The sequence below is a fragment of the Ictalurus punctatus genome, chromosome 13 (genome assembly GCF_001660625.3).
Source record: "Ictalurus punctatus breed USDA103 chromosome 13, Coco_2.0, whole genome shotgun sequence".
NCBI classification, from domain to species: Eukaryota; Metazoa; Chordata; class Actinopteri; order Siluriformes; family Ictaluridae; genus Ictalurus; species Ictalurus punctatus.
The window spans coordinates 29,030,001-29,055,541 of NC_030428.2; the positions used below are offsets into that span (position 1 = coordinate 29,030,001).

At 45.3% G+C, this 25,541-nt stretch overlaps 1 protein-coding gene and 1 long non-coding RNA gene across 19 annotated transcripts in view; one reads left to right on the forward strand and one right to left on the reverse strand.

Annotated features, from left to right (window-relative positions):
* Window positions 1–25,541, reverse strand: part of LOC108273798 (calcium-activated potassium channel subunit alpha-1) — a 104,886-nt gene that overhangs the window by 60,360 nt on the left and 18,985 nt on the right. For 17 of the 18 annotated variants that reach the window (XM_053685251.1, XM_053685252.1, XM_053685247.1 and 14 more), the window contains exons 3-4: window positions 23,366–23,494; window positions 182–243 (exon numbers count right to left, since the gene is read on the reverse strand). In XM_053685251.1, coding sequence (XP_053541226.1) covers window positions 182–243; window positions 23,366–23,494 — 191 coding nt within the window. Of the gene's footprint in view, window positions 1–181; window positions 244–23,365; window positions 23,495–25,541 lie in introns of those variants that run through there. The other variant, XM_053685253.1, reaches the window with a different exon arrangement.
* Window positions 19,663–23,687, forward strand: LOC124628794 (uncharacterized). The gene is made up of 2 exons (XR_006983478.2): window positions 19,663–20,511; window positions 21,741–23,687. It is a non-coding gene; the product is annotated as an uncharacterized LOC124628794 (long non-coding RNA).

A 25,541-nucleotide genomic window follows, 5' to 3' on the forward strand; every position in this document is an offset into this window, starting at 1 on the left:
AATAAGAGGGAGTAAAGAGAGAGGCTGCTGAGGGAACGAGTGTGTATTACAGGAACAGGAATGCAGAAATAAACAATGACTTCACGCGGTGATGATTACTTTCTATGAACTCTATGAAGTACTGCGCGTGAAGGTGTGTGCAGAGACCAGTGGAGATCAGGGCAGTAACAGGAACACTCACCTGGAGGAGTCGATGAAGTAAATGACGAGCGCTCCGATACTGAGGATGAACACCAGCACCACCTGAGGAGGAGAACCTCACACTTAGAACAGCATTCTCGTTAGCACGCCCCTGATCAGGGTATAACGGAGGAGTTCCTCGGATCCTCAGGCTGTGCAGACTGCAGTGCGGTTCCTGCTCTAACACACTCTGACACCTGTGTGTGTTAATGAGCCGAGTCAGGTGTCAGAGCAGGAAACACCACGGGGAACTGAAGGAGCTGCACTCACTAACACTGATCTAATGACATAAAATCATCCTGTTTAGTACAATTATTAACGTTTGTCGTAATATTGTTTCATGTTAATCCGAACAGGGCTGAATGTGGAGGCGACAAACTCCCCGCAAACACAAGCAAATACGTCCTCCCAAATATCTCCTGTGTGCTCCCAGTCCAGTCCGTTTCTCTACCTGTAATACTCAGCATCAAGTGCAGAAATACACTCATCCATGTAGTTCATTATTTCCTGTCTTTCACTGATCTGATCTGATCTGATCTGATCTGATCTGTGTGTGTGGCGTTTTCTAACATATACACTGCTCATTATAGAACACTACAGAATCTCCTGAACTGAAGCAGATGTCTTTTTGCATGGTTCTAAAGCAGAAGTAAAGTTCTAGCATTTCAAAATCTGGTTACTCCACTTCCTACAGCTACCCACCAGGCTCCGCCCCCTCTACTCCCTGCGGCTACCCACCAGGCTCCACCCCCTCTACTTTCCGCAGCTACCCGACAGGCTCCGCCCCCTCTACTCCCTGCGGCTACCCACCAGGCTCCAACCCTTCTACTTCCAGCAGCTACCCACCAGGCTCCGCCCCCTCTACTCCCTGCAGCTACCAACCAGGCTCCACCCCCTCTACTTTCCGCAGCTACCCACCAGGCTCCACCCCCTCTTCTCCCTGCAGCTACCCACCAGGCTCCACCCCCTCTACTTTCCGCAGCTACCCGACAGGCTCCGCCCCCTCTACTTTCCGCAGCTACCCAACAGGCTCCGCCCCCTCTACTTTCCGCAGCTACCCAACAGGCTCCGCCCCCTCTTCTCCCTGCGGCTACCCACCAGGCTCCAACCCTTCTACTTCCAGCAGCTATGGCTCCGCCTCCTTTACTCCCTTGAGCCATCGACATGGCCCTGCCCCTTAATGTGTGTGTGTGTGTGTGTGTGTGTATACAACTTGTATAGTAAGGTAAGCATCATGAGGATGTGCTATATGTTAGTGAGGTATTAATAATTAAAGTTGAGGAGGATAAAGATGTTTTGCATGTGTATGTCTGAATGAAGCACAGCTGCTTAGATGATGCAACAGTGTAGAGTTTAATGTCTTTAGGAACAGTCTGTGTGTGTGTGTGTGTGCGCGCGCTGTAGAGGGATTGGCGGCGCGCGTATTAAAGTTAATCTCCACACACAGGAGGGATGAGAATGTTTAATCTCTCTCTCGCTCTGGTTTTATCTGCCCTCCCTCTCCATCTCTTTATCCCTCTCGATCCCCACATCTCTATCATTCCTTATTTAGCGTGATTACATCTCTGTTATCCCTCTTTTTATTGCTCTCGGCCTGTCTCTCTGTTTCTTGCTGCCCCTGCATTCACACAGCAGGGATTATTCAGACTGTACTCTGGTCATCAGTAGCCTTTCATTACTCCAGTATACTGACGGTTGCCGTGGTTTCCCTACAAGCACCTAGCTAGAGCAACAATCATCTGTACTCGCAAATCAGTAGCCTGAGCTAAACTTCAGTACCGCACACAACACTTTAATCAGGAGAAATGATCAGTCACACCTGATTTGAAGCGGTCCAGCGGTTATGTGTGTACCTGGACCTTGTAGAGAACGATCCATATGCATGTTCTGGGGTTCAGTCAGAAAACGACTGCAATTTTATATCTGGGTTTTTAAAAATGTAAAAAATGTAAGTTATAAATGTCGTTTTAAATGACTTCGCTTCTGCTAATTGTCATGATTTAGAGGCTGAGACGGATGCGACTGCAGATAAAGGTTTAATAATAACACAACAAACACAAAAGAAGCTATAAACACATGGCAAAAACACTAAGGCGAGAAATGAATATGACACAAGGACCAGAACACAAACAACAGCAAAGTGAGAGAAGTAAAGCAAGACAAAATGTGCAGTGCAAACTGTGGCTATATATACACACACACACACACACACACACGCACACACACACACACACACACACACACACACACATATATATATATATATATATATATATATATATATATATATATATATATATATATATATATATATACATAAAGTGCTTGTTATCTAGAATGTGATTCAGGTGCAGGTGGTCATGTGACCGTGAGGTTAAAGTGTTTCCCGGTTGCGCTCGTATTGGGAGCGGCTGAAAAAAGTCGCTGTCGTTATACAGTACGATAGCGGCCTCTAGAGGAGAAATAAAAACTATCACTGGCTAATTTTGTCGTGTTATTTGAAGTGTTTTTTGATTCATTTTGGACGTCTCTCTGTTATTCTGAGTGTTACTATTTGGTTCTGTTTGGCTGTATAACTTTTATTTACTTTAATATTTATTAATAGTTCATGTATATTAATATTTATATATTTAATTTCATATAGTTTGTTTCCCTGAGTTTGCATTTATACTAGCTGACTAGCTCACCAGAAATGATCACATTGTATTAGTTTCCATCTAAACATGACCTGAGTCCACCGTTAGTCACCACATCGTTTCAATTACACTCTGCTCATCTTTAGTGTCAGCCAGTCCCGCCCACTTGACTCCGCCCTCCCGTCGGCGTGTATGTTGGTACTCTCAGACCTGGCTCTAGTCCAACGGATGCAAACCCAAAATCCGGTGTTTAAGGAACTTTTTAAGTGCCGGAAATAAAAGACCCGCAAATGCAGAAGAGAACATTTTGGGAATTGTGGACAAAGCATAACAGAGGAGATTAGACAGAGAAGGACATGAAAGATTAGGCAAGGCTGAGCAGGACAGATCAGACAAGAACATATAGCTGAAATTAGATTACGAGAAAAGACAGGGCTACAAAGATCAGATGAGAAAAGGCAGCACGGGATGTAATAAATAAATCATTGCAGGGAAGATCACTCGAGGCATGAAAGATCAGATAAGAAAGGACAGCTAAGATCATACAAGTTAAGGCAGAACTTATCACACAGAGGACAAGAGAGAATAAACAAAGAAATGCAGGAAAAATATCAGACAAAGAAAGGAGAGAAAAGATCAGACAGGACAGGAAAGATTTGACAAGCATTAGATTCAAGAGAGTGAAACAAAGCTGGAAGAGATCAGACAAGACAAATGAACAGAGACAGCTCTGGGGAGATCAGACAAAGCATCACAGACCTTATAGAAATAGAGAAGGTAGAGAAGATCAGGAAAGATCAGACATGAGTGCAGAAGAGAGAGCAAGTACAGCTGTATAGGAGAGATCCGATAAGTATGGGCAGGTAAGATCAGACAAGGCAAGGCAATGCTGATCATATACAGAATCCGAAAAGCTCAGGAAAGACAGGAGAAGAGAACATTTAAAAATGGCAGAAAGTATCAGACAAGAAAGGGCAGAAAAGATGAGACATGACAGAACATGACATATCAGTCAACATCAGACAGGCCAGATCAGACAAGACATAAATTGGACAAGACATATATTGAAAAGCATTAGAAAAGGATGAAAAGGCAAGAGAGAGAAAAACGGAAGATATACAACTAAATAGAGTAGATCAGATCAGATAAGACCAGACATGACTGTAGAAGAGAAAACAGCTGTATTGGAGAGATCAGATAACAAACAGCAGGTAAGATCAGATCAGACAAAGGAAGACAGAGATGATCACAAAAGCGAACCTGAAAAGATCAGAAATGTACAGACTAGAGGGAATAAATTTAAGGCTGGAAGTCATGACAGATCAATCAAGATCAGACAAGACAGAACAGGAAAGATTCGACAAACAAGCACAGGTACGAGAGATCAGACAAGACAGCATACATGAAATAGAACGAGGCAGTGCAGGAGAGATTAGACAAGGATATGTAACTATAGAAGGTAATTCGGAAAGATCAGACATGAGTGTGGAAGAAAGAACATACGGCTGTATAGAGGAGATCAGACAGGGAGAATAAGAAAACACTGCACACACGTTCCCCATGATCACGAGCTTACAGCCATAAAAATCTTCAAACTACGACACTGAGCACTTCGTTCTTAAACTAGTCCTCCTGTAAATCTGCCCGTGACCGTGTCTGGGGTTCAAACCTGATCTACAAATAGGACTGAACTGAACTGAGACGCCGCGATCGGGAACGTCAGCACTTCCCGCAGGTGCTGGTGAATTATTGACACGTTATGTACGCCTTAAATTACACCGTCATTACACTTAGCATCGATGCTAGCACAACATACTGAACATCCTACAGCAACAGAAACGTCAACACATCAACGTCACACGTGCAGGTTCACGCGAAAGCTCCTCACGAACTCACTACGCCGACAACAGTGCGAGAGAGCGGAGCGGATCGGACTGAGAAGGACAGGCGAGATCAGATAAGGGTTATTTAATGCAGCTGATGATGTGGTCTCCTCAGTGAGGAACGGTATCTACATTACACAATGGCCCCTCGTGCACTCCTTCTATTGCAGCAGCTCCACACATGTATAATACATGAGCAGGGCCGATTATTTTCCATGATGCCAAATGGCATTGTTCCTCCATCTCAGTGAGAAAACTCCGGCATGCATTTTTAATCTCGGGCCATCAGAAATTAAAATAATAAAACCTCTCGGTGCCGTAACGAGCAGGCGACGGCTTTGTGGATCGAAACAATCATTCCAAGACTACATCAACACGTACATTTCTCTGTCTGTGTGTTGATCTGTTTATCTTTCCATCTGATTAATGCAAGGTCATGATCTTTTTTTAATGGTTGTTTCCATGGCAGCAAGGAACACTCGATATTCCCTTTCGGGCATCAGGAGACACGACTACATTCACATAAATCCACGAGGAACGCTCACGTAGGCAGAAAATATGAACTAATGCCCGGAATCGATAATGATGAAGTTTCGTTTCAGTATCCAGTTTGATGTTTGGAAAGTTTATGAACCCTGTGAACCCAGATGTGGGTTCTATCACAGAGCTTTCTGTTCGATGTGAAGTTCTCAGTCCAACTGTTTTGTCTTTACACCTCCAGGCCTCAGAGGAACCAAACATATGGATGTCAGAAAAGCAGGTGAGAGGATGAAGGGCAGACTGAATAAAGAAGGAGATGTGCCAGATGTGCATTAAGTGATGATGACACCAGTGTGTTTCAGTCTCTCCCTGACTGTTGGACTGGTGCTCGCTCTTCTGACAGACGGATAGATTATTACGGTTGGGGTTTGGTTATTTCTGGTGGATTTTTTGGAGCACTGTGTGGTCCACTGGTCCACTTTAGTGTTCACATTATAAGCTTCTTCGCAGGGTTTCGAGTGAATTGTTTGGATTGAATCTGTCTTTACTGATGGCGCATAGCCATGACTGCAAGTAACCATGAAATATCTGTCTTTAATGTGAACGCACCTTCCCCCAAAACGTCCTGCATGAGCACATCCAGTTCTGGGGTGAAGCAAATCGCCGTGTTCCCGGTCATTCCGCTGGATATCGTCACAGCCGTCCCCCGTTGTAGTTTTGCTGCGCGGCGGACTTTGCATGGTGATGACGACAGTGATACGCACCTGTGAGTTGAAGTGTGTTGGGACAAAGCCTCTGAAGTTGTGGCAGTGTTCTTGGAGGACTTGATCCCACAGTGGATTGTGAGCAGGAAAAAGTGAGAGCTTTCCTTCCAACGCATCTGCACCGGCTCTGAAGATGTCAGTGGCTCCAGTCTCCCTGTTTCTCTGTCTTTCTCTCATCATAGCTCTCGTTTTCCTTTCTATCCCTTCACCTTTCCCCTCTATCCATCTCCAGTGAATGAGAGAAAATGAGAGAGAGTGATCAATACACATCATGAGGTAAGGAGCTCACTCTAGTGCTGCACAGTAAGATATCAGGGGTCAAGGGTCAGAGATCAACTTCATCTCATCATATCGGCTCACACAGCTCAACACTCACAAAGAAACAGAGCCGTGTGGACCGGACACACTCGTGCTTCCACGGCACTGATTTCCACCATAAACAATGACACCCCGAGTAATGATACTTAGAACAAGAGACTGAGTAATGAGACCAGACCAAGACCCCAAATACTAAGCCCCAGACAGAGACCTGAGTAATTAAGTCAGTGTCTTCAAGTCTAAGTGACCCAGCTTTCCTGTTTGTCATAGAGTTTAGTTATGCCCCGTCCGGATACATGAATTTTAGAGAAGACATGTATTTATAGTTTCTGCTACGAAGTCTTGAACTTTCAAAATGTTCAATGTGGTCATTATTATTATTATTATTATTATTATTATTATTATTATTATTATTAATAATAAACATTTTGCTGGCTAGCCGAAGCACTCAGACTAGTGCTACCACCAGACCATCAATATTCAATCACCACAAACAAATAAACAAACAGTGGATACGGCATTACTGAAAGGATGTCCGGATGAGCATGAAGAAATGACACGACTCATGAGTTCCTGCCACGTGAAATATATTCACGTCTTCATTAAGCTCGTTAATCACCGGTGTGAAACTCTGTACATATCTAACACACGCTCCTTTTATCCTCCACTAACGACCTCATCATCATCAAGAGGACAACCCAGTGACAGACTCTAAAGTGTCTTAGTGTAATAATGAACACTAAACACTACACTGTCTAAGCACTTCACACAAACTGGCATCAAATACTGTCCCTCATAATCACAGTTCCTTCACAGTATACCAGGTTATGACAAACGTCTGCCTGTCTCACACATACCACGTCACGACACGCTAACATCTGTCTCACACATACCACGTCACGACACGCTAACAGCTGTCTCACACATACCACGTCACGACACGCTAACATCTGTCTCACACATACCACGTCACGACAAGCTAACAGCTGTCTCACACATACCACGTCACGACAAGCTAACATCTGTCTCACACATACCACATCACGACAAGCTAACATCTGTCTCACACATACCACGTCACGACAAGCTAACATCTGTCTCACACATACCACGTCACGACACGCTAACATCTGTCTCACACATACCACGTCACGACACGCTAACAGCTGTCTCACACATACCACATCACGACAAGCTAACAGCTGTCTCACACATACCACGTCACGACAAGCTAACATCTGTCTCACACATACCACGTCACGACAAGCTAACATCTGTCTCACACATACCACGTCACGACAAGCTAACAGCTGTCTCACACATACCACGTCACGACAAGCTAACAGCTGTCTCACACATACCACATCACGACAAGCTAACAGCTGTCTCACACATACCACGTCACGACAAGCTAACATCTGTCTCACACATACCACGTCACGACAAGCTAACAGCTGTCTCACACATACCACGTCACGACAAGCTAACATCTGTCTCACACATACCACGTCACGACAAGCTAACATCTGTCTCACACATACCACGTCACGACACGCTAACATCTGTCTCACACATACCACGTCACGACAAGCTAACATCTGTCTCACACATACCACGTCACGACAAGCTAACAGCTGTCTCACACATACCACGTCACGACACGCTAACATCTGTCTCACACATACCACATCACGACAAGCTAACATCTGTCTCACACATACCACGTCACGACAAGCTAACAGCTGTCTCACACATACCACGTCACGACAAGCTAACAGCTGTCTCACACATACCACGTCACGACACGCTAACATCTGTCTCACACATACCACGTCACGACAAGCTAACATCTGTCTCACACATACCACATCACGACAAGCTAACATCTGTCTCACACATACCACATCACGACAAGCTAACAGCTGTCTCACACATACCACGTCACGACAAGCTAACAGCTGTCTCACACATACCACGTCACGACAAGCTAACAGCTGTCTCACACATACCACGTCACGACAAGCTAACATCTGTCTCACACATACCACGTCACGACAAGCTAACATCTGTCTCACACATACCACGTCACGACAAGCTAACATCTGTCTCACACATACCACATCACGACAAGCTAACATCTGTCTCACACATACCACGTCACGACAAGCTAACAGCTGTCTCACACATACCACGTCACGACAAGCTAACATCTGTCTCACACATACCACGTCACGACAAGCTAACATCTGTCTCACACATACCACGTCACGACAAGCTAACATCTGTCTCACACATACCACGTCACGACAAGCTAACATCTGTCTCACACATACCACGTCACGACACGCTAACATCTGTCTCACACATACCACGTCACGACAAGCTAACATCTGTCTCACACATACCACATCACGACAAGCTAACATCTGTCTCACACATACCACGTCACGACAAGCTAACAGCTGTCTCACACATACCACGTCACGACAAGCTAACATCTGTCTCACACATACCACGTCACGACAAGCTAACATCTGTCTCACACATACCACGTCACGACAAGCTAACAGCTGTCTCACACATACCACGTCACGACACGCTAACATCTGTCTCACACATACCACGTCACGACAAGCTAACATCTGTCTCACACATACCACGTCACGACAAGCTAACAGCTGTCTCACACATACCACATCACGACAAGCTAACAGCTGTCTCACACATATCACATCACGACAAGCTAACATCTGTCTCACACATACCACGTCACGACACGCTAACATCTGTCTCACACATACCACGTCACGACAAGCTAACAGCTGTCTCACACATACCACGTCACGACAAGCTAACATCTGTCTCACACATACCACGTCACGACAAGCTAACAGCTGTCTCACACATACCACGTCACGACAAGCTAACCTCTGTCTCACACATACCACGTCACGACAAGCTAACATCTGTCTCACACATACCACATCACGACAAGCTAACAGCTGTCTCACACATACCACATCACGACAAGCTAACAGCTGTCTCACACATACCACGTCACGACAAGCTAACAGCTGTCTCACACATACCACGTCACGACAAGCTAACAGCTGTCTCACACATACCACGTCACGACAAGCTAACAGCTGTCTCACACATACCACGTCACGACAAGCTAACAGCTGTCTCACACATACCACGTCACGACAAGCTAACATCTGTCTCACACATACCACGTCACGACAAGCTAACAGCTGTCTCACACATACCACATCACGACAAGCTAACAGCTGTCTCACACATACCACATCACGACAAGCTAACATCTGTCTCACACATACCTCGTCACAACAAGCTAACAGCTGTCTCACACATACCACGTCACGACAAGCTAACATCTGTCTCACACATACCACATCACGACAAGCTAACAGCTGTCTCACACATACCACATCACGACAAGCTAACATCTGTCTCACACATACCTCGTCACGACAAGCTAACAGCTGTCTCACACATACCACGTCACGACAAGCTAACATCTGTCTCACACATACCACGTCACGACAAGCTAACATCTGTCTCACACATACCACGTCACGACAAGCTAACAGCTGTCTCACACATACCACGTCACGACAAGCTAACATCTGTCTCACACATACCACGTCACGACAAGCTAACATCTGTCTCACACATACCACGTCACGACAAGCTAACATCTGTCTCACACATACCACGTCACGACAAGCTAACATCTGTCTCACACATACCACGTCACGACAAGCTAACATCTGTCTCACACATACCACGTCACGACAAGCTAACAGCTGTCTCACACATACCACGTCACGACAAGCTAACATCTGTCTCACACATACCACGTCACGACAAGCTAACAGCTGTCTCACACATACCACGTCACGACAAGCTAACATCTGTCTCACACATACCACGTCACGACACGCTAACATCTGTCTCACACATACCACGTCACGACAAGCTAACATCTGTCTCACACATACCACGTCACGACAAGCTAACATCTGTCTCACACATACCACGTCACGACACGCTAACATCTGTCTCACACATACCACGTCACGACAAGCTAACATCTGTCTCACACATACCACGTCACGACAAGCTAACAGCTGTCTCACACATACCACGTCACGACAAGCTAACATCTGTCTCACACATACCACGTCACGACAAGCTAACATCTGTCTCACACATACCACGTCACGACAAGCTAACATCTGTCTCACACATACCACGTCACGACACGCTAACATCTGTCTCACACATACCACGTCACGACAAGCTAACATCTGTCTCACACATACCACGTCACGACAAGCTAACATCTGTCTCACACATACCACGTCACGACAAGCTAACAGCTGTCTCACACATACCACGTCACGACAAGCTAACAGCTGTCTCACACATACCACGTCACGACAAGCTAACATCTGTCTCACACATACCACGTCACGACAAGCTAACATCTGTCTCACACATACCACGTCACGACAAGCTAACATCTGTCTCACACATACCACGTCACGACAAGCTAACATCTGTCTCACACATACCACGTCACGACAAGCTAACATCTGTCTCACACATACCACGTCACGACAAGCTAACATCTGTCTCACACATACCACGTCACGACAAGCTAACAGCTGTCTCACACATACCACGTCACGACAAGCTAACATCTGTCTCACACATACCACGTCACGACAAGCTAACATCTGTCTCACACATACCACAGTCACGACAAGCTAACAGCTGTCTCACACATACCACAGTCACGACAAGCTAACATCTGTCTCACACATACCACGTCACGACAAGCTAACATCTGTCTCACACATACCACGTCACGACAAGCTAACAGCTGTCTCACACATACCACGTCACGACAAGCTAACAGCTGTCTCACACATACCACGTCACGACAAGCTAACATCTGTCTCACACATACCACGTCACGACAAGCTAACATCTGTCTCACACATACCACGTCACGACAAGCTAACAGCTGTCTCACACATACCACGTCACGACAAGCTAACAGCTGTCTCACACATACCACGTCACGACAAGCTAACATCTGTCTCACACATACCACGTCACGACAAGCTAACATCTGTCTCACACATACCACGTCACGACAAGCTAACATCTGTCTCACACATACCACGTCACGACAAGCTAACATCTGTCTCACACATACCACGTCACGACAAGCTAACATCTGTCTCACACATACCACGTCACGACAAGCTAACAGCTGTCTCACACATACCACGTCACGACAAGCTAACATCTGTCTCACACATACCACGTCACGACAAGCTAACAGCTGTCTCACACATACCACGTCACGACAAGCTAACATCTGTCTCACACATACCACGTCACGACAAGCTAACATCTGTCTCACACATACCACGTCACGACAAGCTAACATCTGTCTCACACATACCACGTCACGACAAGCTAACAGCTGTCTCACACATACCACGTCACGACAAGCTAACATCTGTCTCACACATACCACGTCACGACAAGCTAACAGCTGTCTCACACATACCACGTCACGACAAGCTAACATCTGTCTCACACATACCACGTCACGACAAGCTAACATCTGTCTCACACATACCACGTCACGACAAGCTAACATCTGTCTCACACATACCACGTCACGACAAGCTAACATCTGTCTCACACATACCACGTCACGACAAGCTAACAGCTGTCTCACACATACCACGTCACGACAAGCTAACATCTGTCTCACACATACCACGTCACGACAAGCTAACAGCTGTCTCACACATACCACGTCACGACAAGCTAACATCTGTCTCACACATACCACGTCACGACAAGCTAACATCTGTCTCACACATACCACGTCACGACAAGCTAACATCTGTCTCACACATACCACGTCACGACAAGCTAACATCTGTCTCACACATACCACGTCACGACAAGCTAACATCTGTCTCACACATACCACGTCACGACAAGCTAACATCTGTCTCACACATACCACGTCACGACAAGCTAACATCTGTCTCACACATACCACGTCACGACAAGCTAACATCTGTCTCACACATACCACGTCACGACAAGCTAACATCTGTCTCACACATACCACGTCACGACAAGCTAACATCTGTCTCACACATACCACGTCACGACAAGCTAACATCTGTCTCACACATACCACGTCACGACAAGCTAACAGCTGTCTCACACATACCACGTCACGACAAGCTAACATCTGTCTCACACATACCACAGTCACGACAAGCTAACATCTGTCTCACACATACCACGTCACGACAAGCTAACATCTGTCTCACACATACCACGTCACGACAAGCTAACATCTGTCTCACACATACCACGTCACGACAAGCTAACATCTGTCTCACACATACCACGTCACGACAAGCTAACATCTGTCTCACACATACCACGTCACGACAAGCTAACATCTGTCTCACACATACCACGTCACGACAAGCTAACATCTGTCTCACACATACCACGTCACGACAAGCTAACAGCTGTCTCACACATACCACGTCACGACAAGCTAACAGCTGTCTCACACATACCACGATCACGACAAGCTAACATCTGTCTCACACATACCACGTCACGACAAGCTAACATCTGTCTCACACATACCACGTCACGACAAGCTAACAGCTGTCTCACACATACCACGTCACGACAAGCTAACATCTGTCTCACACATACCACGTCACGACAAGCTAACATCTGTCTCACACATACCACGTCACGACAAGCTAACATCTGTCTCACACATACCACAGTCACGACAAGCTAACATCTGTCTCACACATACCACGTCACGACAAGCTAACAGCTGTCTCACACATACCACGTCACGACAAGCTAACAGCTGTCTCACACATACCACGATCACGACAAGCTAACATCTGTCTCACACATACCACGTCACGACAAGCTAACATCTGTCTCACACATACCACGTCACGACAAGCTAACAGCTGTCTCACACATACCACAGTCACGACAAGCTAACAGCTGTCTCACACATACCACGTCACGACAAGCTAACATCTGTCTCACACATACCACGTCACGACAAGCTAACAGCTGTCTCACACATACCACAGTCACGACAAGCTAACAGCTGTCTCACACATACCACATCACGACAAGCTAACATCTGTCTCACACATACCTCGTCACGACAAGCTAACAGCTGTCTCACACATACCACGTCACGACAAGCTAACATCTGTCTCACACATACCACGTCACGACAAGCTAACAGCTGTCTCACACATACCACGTCACGACAAGCTAACATCTGTCTCACACATACCACATCACGACAAGCTAACATCTGTCTCACACATACCACGTCACGACAAGCTAACATCTGTCTCACACATACCACGTCACGACAAGCTAACATCTGTCTCACACATACCACGTCACGACAAGCTAACATCTGTCTCACACATACCACGTCACGACAAGCTAACAGCTGTCTCACACATACCACGTCACGACAAGCTAACATCTGTCTCACACATACCACATCACGACAAGCTAACATCTGTCTCACACATACCACGTCACGACAAGCTAACATCTGTCTCACACATACCACGTCACGACAAGCTAACATCTGTCTCACACATACCACGTCACGACAAGCTAACATCTGTCTCACACATACCACGTCACGACAAGCTAACATCTGTCTCACACATACCACGTCACGACAAGCTAACAGCTGTCTCACACATACCACAGTCACGACAAGCTAACAGCTGTCTCACACATACCACGTCACGACAAGCTAACAGCTGTCTCACACATACCACGTCACGACAAGCTAACAGCTGTCTCACACATACCACGTTATGACAAGCTAACATCTGTCTCACACATACCACATCACGACAAGCTAACAGCTGTCTCACACATACCACGTCACGACAAGCTAACAGCTGTCTCACACATACCACGTCACGACAAGCTAACAGCTGTCTCACACATACCACGTCACGACAAGCTAACAGCTGTCTCACACATACCACGTCACGACAAGCTAACAGCTGTCTCACACATACCACGTTATGACAAGCTAACATCTGTCTCACACATACCACATCACGACAAGCTAACAGCTGTCTCACACATACCACGTCACGACAAGCTAACATCTGTCTCACACATACCACAGTCACGACAAGCTAACAGCTGTCTCACACATACCACGTCACGACAAGCTAACAGCTGTCTCACACATACCACGTTATGACAAGCTAACATCTGTCTCACACATACCACGTCACGACACGCTAACATCTGTCTCACACATACCACGTCACGACACGCTAACATCTGTCTCACACATACCACATCACGACAAGCTAACAGCTGTCTCACACATACCACATCACGACAAGCTAACATCTGTCTCACACATATCACATCACGACAAGCTAACATCTGTCTCACACATACCACATCACGACACGCTAACATCTGTCTCACACATACCACGTCACGACAAGCTAACATCTGTCTCACACATACCACGTCACGACAAGCTAACCTCTGTCTCACACATACCACGTCACGACAAGCTAACATCTGTCTCACACATACCACGTCACGACAAGCTAACATCTGTCTCACACATACCACGTCACGACACGCTAACAGCTGTCTCACACATACCACGTCACGACAAGCTAACCTCTGTCTCACACATACCACGTCACGACAAGCTAACATCTGTCTCACACATACCACGTCACGACAAGCTAACATCTGTCTCACACATACCACGTCACGACAAGCTAACAGCTGTCTCACACATACCACGTCACGACAAGCTAACCTCTGTCTCACACATACCACATCACGACAAGCTAACATCTGTCTCACACATACCACATCACGACAAGCTAACAGCTGTCTCACACATACCACGTCACGACAAGCTAACAGCTGTCTCACACATACCACGTCACGACAAGCTAACATCTGTCTCACACATACCACATCACGACAAGCTAACAGCTGTCTCACACATACCACATCAGGACAAGCTAACATCTGTCTCACACATACCTCGTCACGACAAGCTAACATCTGTCTCACACATACCTCATCACGACAAGCTAACAGCTGTCTCACACATACCACATCACGACAAGCTAACAGCTGTCTCACACATACCACATCAGGACAAGCTAACATCTGTCTCACACATACCTCGTCACGACAAGCTAACAGCTGTCTCACACATACCACATCACGACAAGCTAACAGCTGCCTCACACATACCACATCAGGACAAGCTAACATCTGTCTCACACATACCTCGTCACGACAAGCTAACAGCTGTCTCACACATACCACGTCACGACAAGCTAACATCTGTCTCACACATACCACGTCACGACAAGCTAACAGCTGTCTCACACATACCACATCACGACAAGCTAACATCTGTCTCACACATACCACATCACGACAAGCTAACATCTGTCTCACACATACCACGTCACGACAAGCTAACATCTGTCTCACACATACCACGTCACGACAAGCTAACATCTGTCTCACACATACCACGTCACGACAAGCTAACATCTGTCTCACACATACCACGTCACGACAAGCTAACATCTGTCTCACACATACCACGTCACGACAAGCTAACAGCTGTCTCACACATACCACGTTATGACAAGCTAACATCTGTCTCACACATACCACGTCACGACAAGCTAACAGCTGTCTCACACATACCACATCACGACAAGCTAACAGCTGTCTCACACATACCACGTCACGACAAGCTAACAGCTGTCTCACACATACCACGTCACGACAAGCTAACAGCTGTCTCACACATACCACGTCATGACAAGCTAACATCTGTCTCACACATACCACATCACGACAAGCTAACAGCTGTCTCACACATACCACGTTATGACAAGCTAACATCTGTCTCACACATACCACATCACGACAAGCTAACAGCTGTCTCACACATACCACGTCACGACAAGCTAACAGCTGTCTCACACATACCACGTCACGACAAGCTAACAGCTGTCTCACACATACCACGTCACGACAAGCTAACAGCTGTCTCACACATACCACGTCACGACAAGCTAACAGCTGTCTCACACATACCACATCACGACAAGCTAACAGCTGTCTCACACATACCACGTCACGACAAGCTAACATCTGTCTCACACATACCACGTCACGACAAGCTAACATCTGTCTCACACATACCACGTCACGACACGCTAACATCTGTCTCACACATACCACGTCACGACAAGCTAACATCTGTCTCACACATACCACATCACGACAAGCTAACATCTGTCTCACACATACCACGTCACGACAAGCTAACATCTGTCTCACACATACCACATCACGACAAGCTAACATCTGTCTCACACATACCACATCACGACAAGCTAACAGCTGTCTCACACATACCACGTCACGACACGCTAACATCTGTCTCACACATACCACATCACGACAAGCTAACAGCTGTCTCACACATACCACGTTATGACAAACTCCCTCCAAACTGCATTAAGAACAAGTTCCATATATCTCCTGTGCCCTGTGTCCCGTCACATGGATAGACTGCCTGCATTATCACGTAGTTAACAGACTTCCTTCCTAAGCACTTAGTCATTCCTTTTATGAATTAGCATGGTAGATAAGTTTACACAAACCTCTCCCGAGCAACTCTGAACTGCACAAACAGACTAACAGGCTTAGTGTAAAAGCCTGAGAGATGCCTTCACACAGTACCTGTTTAAAGTTAAATGAAAGCATGTAAGACCACAAAGTCACATTTCAGTGAAAGGGTTTTATTACAGATTGAGAGGTTAGTAGTGAACTGCTGAAAAATGGAGATCGGAGGCAGTTATTTATTTATGAAAGCATTTATCCTTTACCTGTGTGTATTTACACAACAATACAACAATAGTTATGATCAATAAGGTCCCCTGGAGGCTGACCATGCAGGACAGGAGCTGATGACAGGATGCTTTACAGCTGAAAAAGCTCCTCGCTGGGCAGCGGCTACATGGAACCACTGGGCCCTGATGACACTGCCGGTGGCCGCCAAACTTTCTGAACCCGTGTCCTCGTCAATTTCAGACCCCATCAAATTCGCCGCATTGGTTCAGAACAAGGAACCTACTTCCTAGTTCAGAAGAAGGATGGTGGTTTCTGTCCATTTCTAGATGTGGGAGAACTGAACTATCAGACGCCATGCAGCGACGAGGTTGGTTCCGTGTAACGCGCGTCTTCATGTTCTCAACACTCTGACGCACTAGTGAGGTTTGCCTTCCTCTAGTCCCCTCTTTAGTACCACAGGTGTTCCTGACATCACATGCAGGAGGCATAAGTGTACGTCTGTATTCGGACGACCCCACCACCAGCGAGCAGGCCGTCCAGAAGAGGTCCATCCTCCTTGCAGTCTGCGGAGCTGAGCAGGTCGCACTGTTCGTATGCATGAAGTTACATTTAGAGCGTTATCCACTCGGCGGGTCGCTACGTGCAGGGCCACGTCCTGCAGAGGATGCGTAGATGTTAACCACAGCTTTAGTCAGCTGTCTTCTTGGAAATCCTGGCCTGCTGGAATGAGAGAAGGTCACGAGATATACCTCTATTGAGTAAACCGGATAGTGGTGTCCCATCGGAGAGAGACTGCGGAGTCACTACGGACACCTCCCTCACAGGCTAGTGAGCAGTGTGCTACCACAGCGAGGCGTGTGGAGCCCCAGTCTCACAGCAGAACACATCAAACAGCTGGAAGTAAGGGCAGTCTACCTAGCTCTCAAATTTTTTATACTAGACAATGTCATGTTCTGTGCCCTTTGGACAACTTCATGATGGTCTACCTGAGCAAACACCTGAGCATGAGCTCAGATAGCACTCTCCACCTCGCAGGTATCCGGTGTTCACTGAAGTTACACACGTAACTAGTCTTAATCTACAAAGTGAGAAGGATTAAGATGAAGCAATTCTAAAATAGTACATTATTGTTTAAAATGTTAACGCATTCTCTAAGTGTTTATGCATTTGTGGCGGTGGAGGCGGGGTCGAGCGTCAGCTGTGGGTGGAGAAGAGGCGGGTCGACCCAGCAGGTGAAGCTCTGTTTATTAGCTCGAGTTGCTTGGTGTCTCTTTTATGCTTTCAGTTGCTTCCCGTAACCCATAAGCGAGAGCGAGACAGAGTGTGAGACCGCCTGGCAGAGCTTGCGAGACATGTCCACACACGCACACACACCCACACAGACGTACACACACGTACACACACGTACACACACGTACACAAACGTACACATGGCAACAAGCATCGACTTGAACCTGATGGAGCGAAAGCTGCACGTGATTTCTGTTGTGTTTTGAAAGTGCTCAAATTCTACCCGTCTGTCTCTCAGGTCTTCCTCCACACACTGTCTCTCTCACACACACACACACACACACCCTCTCTCACCCTCACAGCGGGTTCAGTAGCGTTCTTACATGTTTAAGCATTCTTTTATGTAGCATTCATGAAGATGTAAAAACTTTCATTTCATGTACAAGATGCTACACGAATTCAAATTCTTATTGCTTTGGACACATGGCTTGTTTATGTAATCAGCTGAACGATTTCCTGGCTTGTTCTGAGAAAAACAGGCTGTCATCTGGTTCTGGTCCTCATGCATGAGTCAGGTGGGAAAATGGAGCTGGCTGATTGGAAACGTGGCTGAAGCAGGGCTAAACATCATTAGCTGCTTATTTCCTAAAGTAAGAGTTTATTAGTTGGTGAAATTACACATTTTCTTGTGTGCAACTCCGTCAGAGTCTCTCGGTTTGAATACTTCTCAAATAAAATGTGCGGAAATCAGAAAATATGTGCGGTGTACCACCATCCTAACATCTGGAATCAACTTTCCCAGAGAAACCTAGAACGATATCCTAATAACATTAACATGGTTTTTAGAAATCAGATCAAATGAAATGTGTGGATCGTTACTGCACAGGGAAAACAGCAGTGCGCGTTTATTAGGTATTTTATAAAAAATGTAATGTAGAAATATCTTTAAAAGTTAATAAATAACTATTCCGCTATCTGCTAATAGGGAAAAGCATATTTACTGAAACGCCCCCGTCCTCGGCAACGGACATGTTTGTGCTGGAGATATTATATATATATATATATATATATATGAAGAAATAATGATCATGAATATTAAATACGCAGCAGAATGTGTAGTGAATATCAGCTTTAATCCAGATCGACTAACCCACGTGCACTGAAGCCTCTTCTGAAATAGGACTTCGTTTAAGAAGACAAAAAGGCAAGGATGTGAATTCTGGCCCCTCACACGGGTAACCGTATACACGCCTCTTACTTATCATTTAATACTTTATTTATTTATTTATTTTTATTAAAGCTGCAAAGCGTCCATCACGTTTGGTCTCTCCCTTTCCTTATATGGTCACGGTTTCCTGTTCCCATGGAATTTCACTGTGCTCCTGTTTCTCAATAAGCCTCATTAGTACACCTTTATTGTTCTCACTGCGTGTGTGTGTGTGCGTGTGCGTGTGTGTGTGTGTGTGTGTGTGTGTGTGTGTGTGTGTGTGCGTGTGTGTGTGTGTGTGTGTGTGTGTGTGTGTGTGTGTGCTTCCTATTCCATCAAGCCTGAACTCAAATGTTTAATCACCCAACCCTCTGCTGTGATGCTCCAGCACGGCCGGGGGATTTATGGGCGTGACTGCGCTGTTAAAACACGTCCGGACTGATCATTAAAATTACCATCAACTTTTTTTTTTTTGCAGTTTTTGAACATTTTTGGCTGCAGGTCTCAGGTGTCATCTGTAATAACTATATACTTGTGCAATAACAGTTCATTAATTTCACGTTAATGAACTCAAAGCATTCTCCATGTTCCGTGACAGAACGCGAGGACGCCGCGTCGAAGCAGCTCTCACACGGGAACATGGAGTCTTTGGTCAAACCTCCCGAGGTATTCCGTGACACCTTTCCAGCTGCGTCTGTTTAAAACACAAGACTTCATCTGACCAGCCCAATTTCCATCTCCTGAACGGTATCACAGGCTGAATGAATCAGATACGCAGGAAACACACTGTAAGTACCGATGAATATTCATTAGCGTGAATAAACAGGCATGCTTGTGAATTAAACTGTACGTGTTGTCCGGACTTTACGGCTGTTTACACTGGATTTATTCGCCCTAACGTGTCAGCTATTAAGACTGTACTAGCATTTGAGCGACATTGTTTATATAATGTAGTAACAGTGTTTAGGACTGACAGCCAATCAGAGCTGGAGTTCATTAATATAGATGACACTAAACGGATTTAGGACACTGGAGAGGAAAATACAGCTCAGTCTGCTGTTCTTAATTAATGATTAATGAATGTAATTAATGGTGCACATGCACACTGCTTCACCCCGTACGCTCCGGTCTTCTGGTTCAGCTTCTCGTGGTGAGCAGGACGGGCTTCAGGACGCACTGAGAAAGTCCTCGTGCCCGAGACACATTTCCTGTCTACCAGCTCAGACGCTGGTGGAATATTCTACACACGCACTCACAGAGTGATTCGCTGCACTGTAGTTAGGCAAAGATCAGCAAACAAACAAACAAACAAATAAACAAACAAATAAATAAATAAATAAATAAATAAATAACACAGCTTGATATGTAAGGTCTGATTAGGAACAGTCACTGAGGAACCTTAAAACACTACATGGTTGAGGAGAGTAACAATTTACAGACGCTAGTCATAACTTCTACAGTGTAGTAGCCTGTGAAGTAGCTAGCTAACACCTTGCATGCTAATTCGCAATTTAGCATCTAGCATATGAGATTATTGCCCTTATCATCTTATTTCCAGCTCCATGTTCCAGATGATAACCTCATTTCATGACACACGTTTGAACACCTACCATAAACCAACTCACTGCTCACAGTGCAGTATGGGTAATACACATAAAATAACCACAGTCAAAAAGATTCTGCTTAAATGCCCATGTCCTGTTTACTTCCTGTTCTGGCTCCACCCCCGATTTATCAGTGTCACCTGTGTGCACTTGTGACCTTATAACCTTTTTTTAGTTTATAATGTGTCTTGCATGTTACCGCTGTAATTTTAAGCTGCGTCCCATTGCTGTTTGTAGTGTCCTAGTTTCCGTGGTAACCCTGTTTCCTTGTTTCCCCACTTCCTCATCCTAGTTTCCTTCTTCTCAGTCTCTAGTCTGTTTGTTTGCGATGTGGTTATTGATTAGCCTGTGCTATCTGTGTACGGTCATTTTATATGGTGGTCTCCATAACATTGGTCTGGTCACCAAACAAGATGGCTTCCAAACAAGACGGTGTCCATATAGATCAGCCTCCAAACGTGAAGACATCCAAACCTGACAGCCTGGAAGCAAGATGGCGTCGAAACGAGACATTAATCAAACATGACGGCCTTCAAAACAGAATGGTGTCCCAACAAGACGGTGTCAAATCAAGAAGTCTCTAAACAAGAAAACCTCCAAACACGATGTTCTCCAAACACGATGGTCTCAAACCGATCGTTGTTTTTTTCTGTTATCACAGAAGCTGTATTTTGGTGGGAAATTAATTGCCTGAATTTTAATTGACTTCGTGTCGGACTTTAAAAGGAAACGAATGCAGCAGTTGTTTGTGTATGTGACTCTCTAGTTATTTATTCCAATGATATTTTAATAACACCACTAATTAACAAGCTCACAGCAGTGTTCAACATTACACACACACACACACACACACACACACACACACACACACACACACACACACGTCTGCTGTGCTACATGAAGCTGCTGTTACCATGGCTACAGACTAGGTCAGTCAAACATACTATAATGCTCAAGGTTTCTGCACACACACACACACACACACACACACGCACACACACACACACACCCACGCACACACCAGTGATGAGCTTCATTCATCGTCCAGCAGCTGCAGCTGAGTCATGGCGTGCTTACATCACACACACCCACACACTCATGCATGCACACGTGTGCACTTACGCACATGTTCGCACACACACACACACACACACACACACACACACACACACACACACAGGTATGTATGATGGCTTTTATTAATATTATGATTAATTATTAATATTATAAATCATGGCTCATATTAATCTGTATGATGGTTTGTGGATCATATGATGACTCAGTGTGTGTGTGTGTGTGTGTGTGTGTGTGTGTGTGTGTGTGTGTGTGTGTGTCTGGGCATTTGTCTGGCTCTTAACTCTGCCACGTTACTGAACAGCCTGGAAGCCATAGCAACCACTTCAGCCAGCGGCTAATGCTAACACTGTTTACTGCACATGCTCAGTGGGACTAAAGGCGCTACTACACGCCAGCATCCCATTATACATCTCACACACTCACACACACTCACACACACTCACACACACTCACACACACTCAAAGGTGTAGTTACTCTTTGCAAATGACTCATCATCTTAAAAGTATAAGAAACTAAAATGAAAAGATAAACACATATTTCTAGCACTAATGTAAAAGTTACATGTGGAAATATTCGTCCTGTGACTCAACATGCTCCAACACCATTTCTTATTTAACACACAGACCATACCTACGGTATCCTCCTAGGCTATAACATCCTACCTAGTGCACTAGATGTAGTGGACACCATTTCATGTTCACCATCATGAACAGAACACAGCACAGTATTTACCTGAGTAAGAGTAAACCGTCATTTTTAATGTAATTAAAAAGTTCTTTATCGCAGCCTTTCACAGTGTGTTCATCACTACACCCCTAACCGTGACCACGATATAAACACCCCTAACTCCCATAACCATATGAACACCTGTAACCGGGATTAGAAATGCCAATTACAACTTCCTGAAGAAGCAGAACTGAGGTGTAAGGTAGAGGTCAGAGGTCATATGTAGAGACTCACCAGCACGCGTCCGGTGAGTGTCTGTGCGGAGATCATGACCCCGGCCCAGTCCTTCACCGAGGTCATCCAGCCCACCTCGCTGACCACCGTAATGTCCTTCTTCTCCACACTGCTGACCCGCTGAACATCCTGCACACACACACACACACACACACACACACACACAAAAGCAGACAATTACACTGAGAGTACATTACACAATTCAAATTACACACTTTTTTTTTGAGTGCACAACAACCTCCAGGTCAGTGACTAATCACCGTCCGATGGCCTGACATTTCCCAGTGTGTCTGAATTGACGGGTAATAAATCTTGCAGCGTGTGTGTGTGTGTGTGTGTGTATGTGTGTGTGTGTGTGTGTGTGTGTGTGTGTGTGTGTGTGTGTGTATGTGTGTGTGTGTGTGTGTTTGAGACAAACAGACAATGAGAGTGAAAGGGCGCTGTCTGGGAACTAAACAGGGTCGAGCAGAAGGACAACGATATAGCAAAGTATGTTATTCAGTGTGTTTGAGAAATGGAGGGAAGGGCGGGCTAGAAAGAAAAGGGTGGGGTTATAAAGAAAAGGGTGGGGTTTTAAAGAAAAGGGTGGGGTTAGAAAGGTCAGGGCAGGGTTAGAAAGGTTTTCTACAGGTTAATTACAGTCTCCTGTATATTTCCCACACACAGAGCAAAAAGGGTGGAGGAAGAGACTCTAGGCACACACACACACACACACACACACATAAATATAACACTCACATGAAGTAAAGGGCAGAAGGTGTTAGTGTTAAATGTCAGACATTTCTAATGAACCACACAAGTGACTTGGCTTTAATTAATGCAGACAAGCAGCACTTTAACACCAATTACACACACACACACACACACACACACACACACACACACACACACACACACACTGTATTAGAACGAGCACATTAATATAAACCTGCACTACTGTCAGAGCTGCTGTTATAGAAAATTAATCAACACCTTCTGACCAATCAGGATCCAGAACTCAGCAGCTCTGTGGAAAGCAGACAGGATTAGAGTATCTTTTAAATGTAATAATATAACATTAGTGTGATTTATACATCACTGTTTAAAAGTTCACTCCTGTCTTAAAATAGAAAAGTCACACAAGGCTAGAGTACATCTGTGAAATAAACACAACAAAACAGAATAATGATGGATGATTATGTCCCTCCTCCTCCTCCTCCTCCTCCTCTGTATTGAGGACATATTCGACGTGACAGGTGATGAGAGATAGAGATGGAGGAGGGCATGATGGGAAATTACAGCAACACACATCACTACAAAGCACATTAATCAACATTACAGCCTCCACATTTACAGAGACGCTGAGAGAGACACATAGACCAAGACAGGTTGACAGACAGACAGAGAGACAGACAGAGAGACAGATAAACAGACACACAGAGAGACCAAGAGACAGACAGATATACAGCCAGACACACAGACAGTTATATAAACAGACAGACATATAAACAGACAGGTAGAGAAACAGACAGACAGACAGAAAGAGAGTAACAGACAAGATAGGTAGAAAAATAAACAAGCACAGAGAGACAGACAGAGCAAGAATCAGACAGACACAGAGAGAGACAGGTAGACAAAGACAGACAAACAAACAGAAAGACAGACAAGTAGACACAGGCAGACAGACAGGTAGGTAGACACAGACAGACAGACAGAGACAAATATAGTCACAGATTGCGGTATGAATAACAGCACAACACAAACACACACAATATTTACTACACTACACACACACACACACACACACACGCACACAGAAGTGGGTGTATAGTGGTTGTGTCAGTACTACTGGTAAAAAACAATTGATGTGATGGTGCTGTGTGTGTGTGTGTGTGTGTGTGTGTGTGTGTGTGTGTGTAATTGGCATCACAGCACTGGCCTCTTTACCATAATGAACACTGAGAATAAATATTTAATGTACAAGATGGTAAAGTTCAGAGACGTGATGGCCGAGACTGCTGCAGATCTGTAATTAAAGAGTGTGTGAGGATGAGGTGGTGAATCAGAGATGTACAGTGTGTCATTAATCTCCTCACATCTCCTACACATAACCCATAACCCCCCCCCCACACACACACACACTCACACACACACACACTCACACACACACACACTCACCTCACACACACTCACCTCA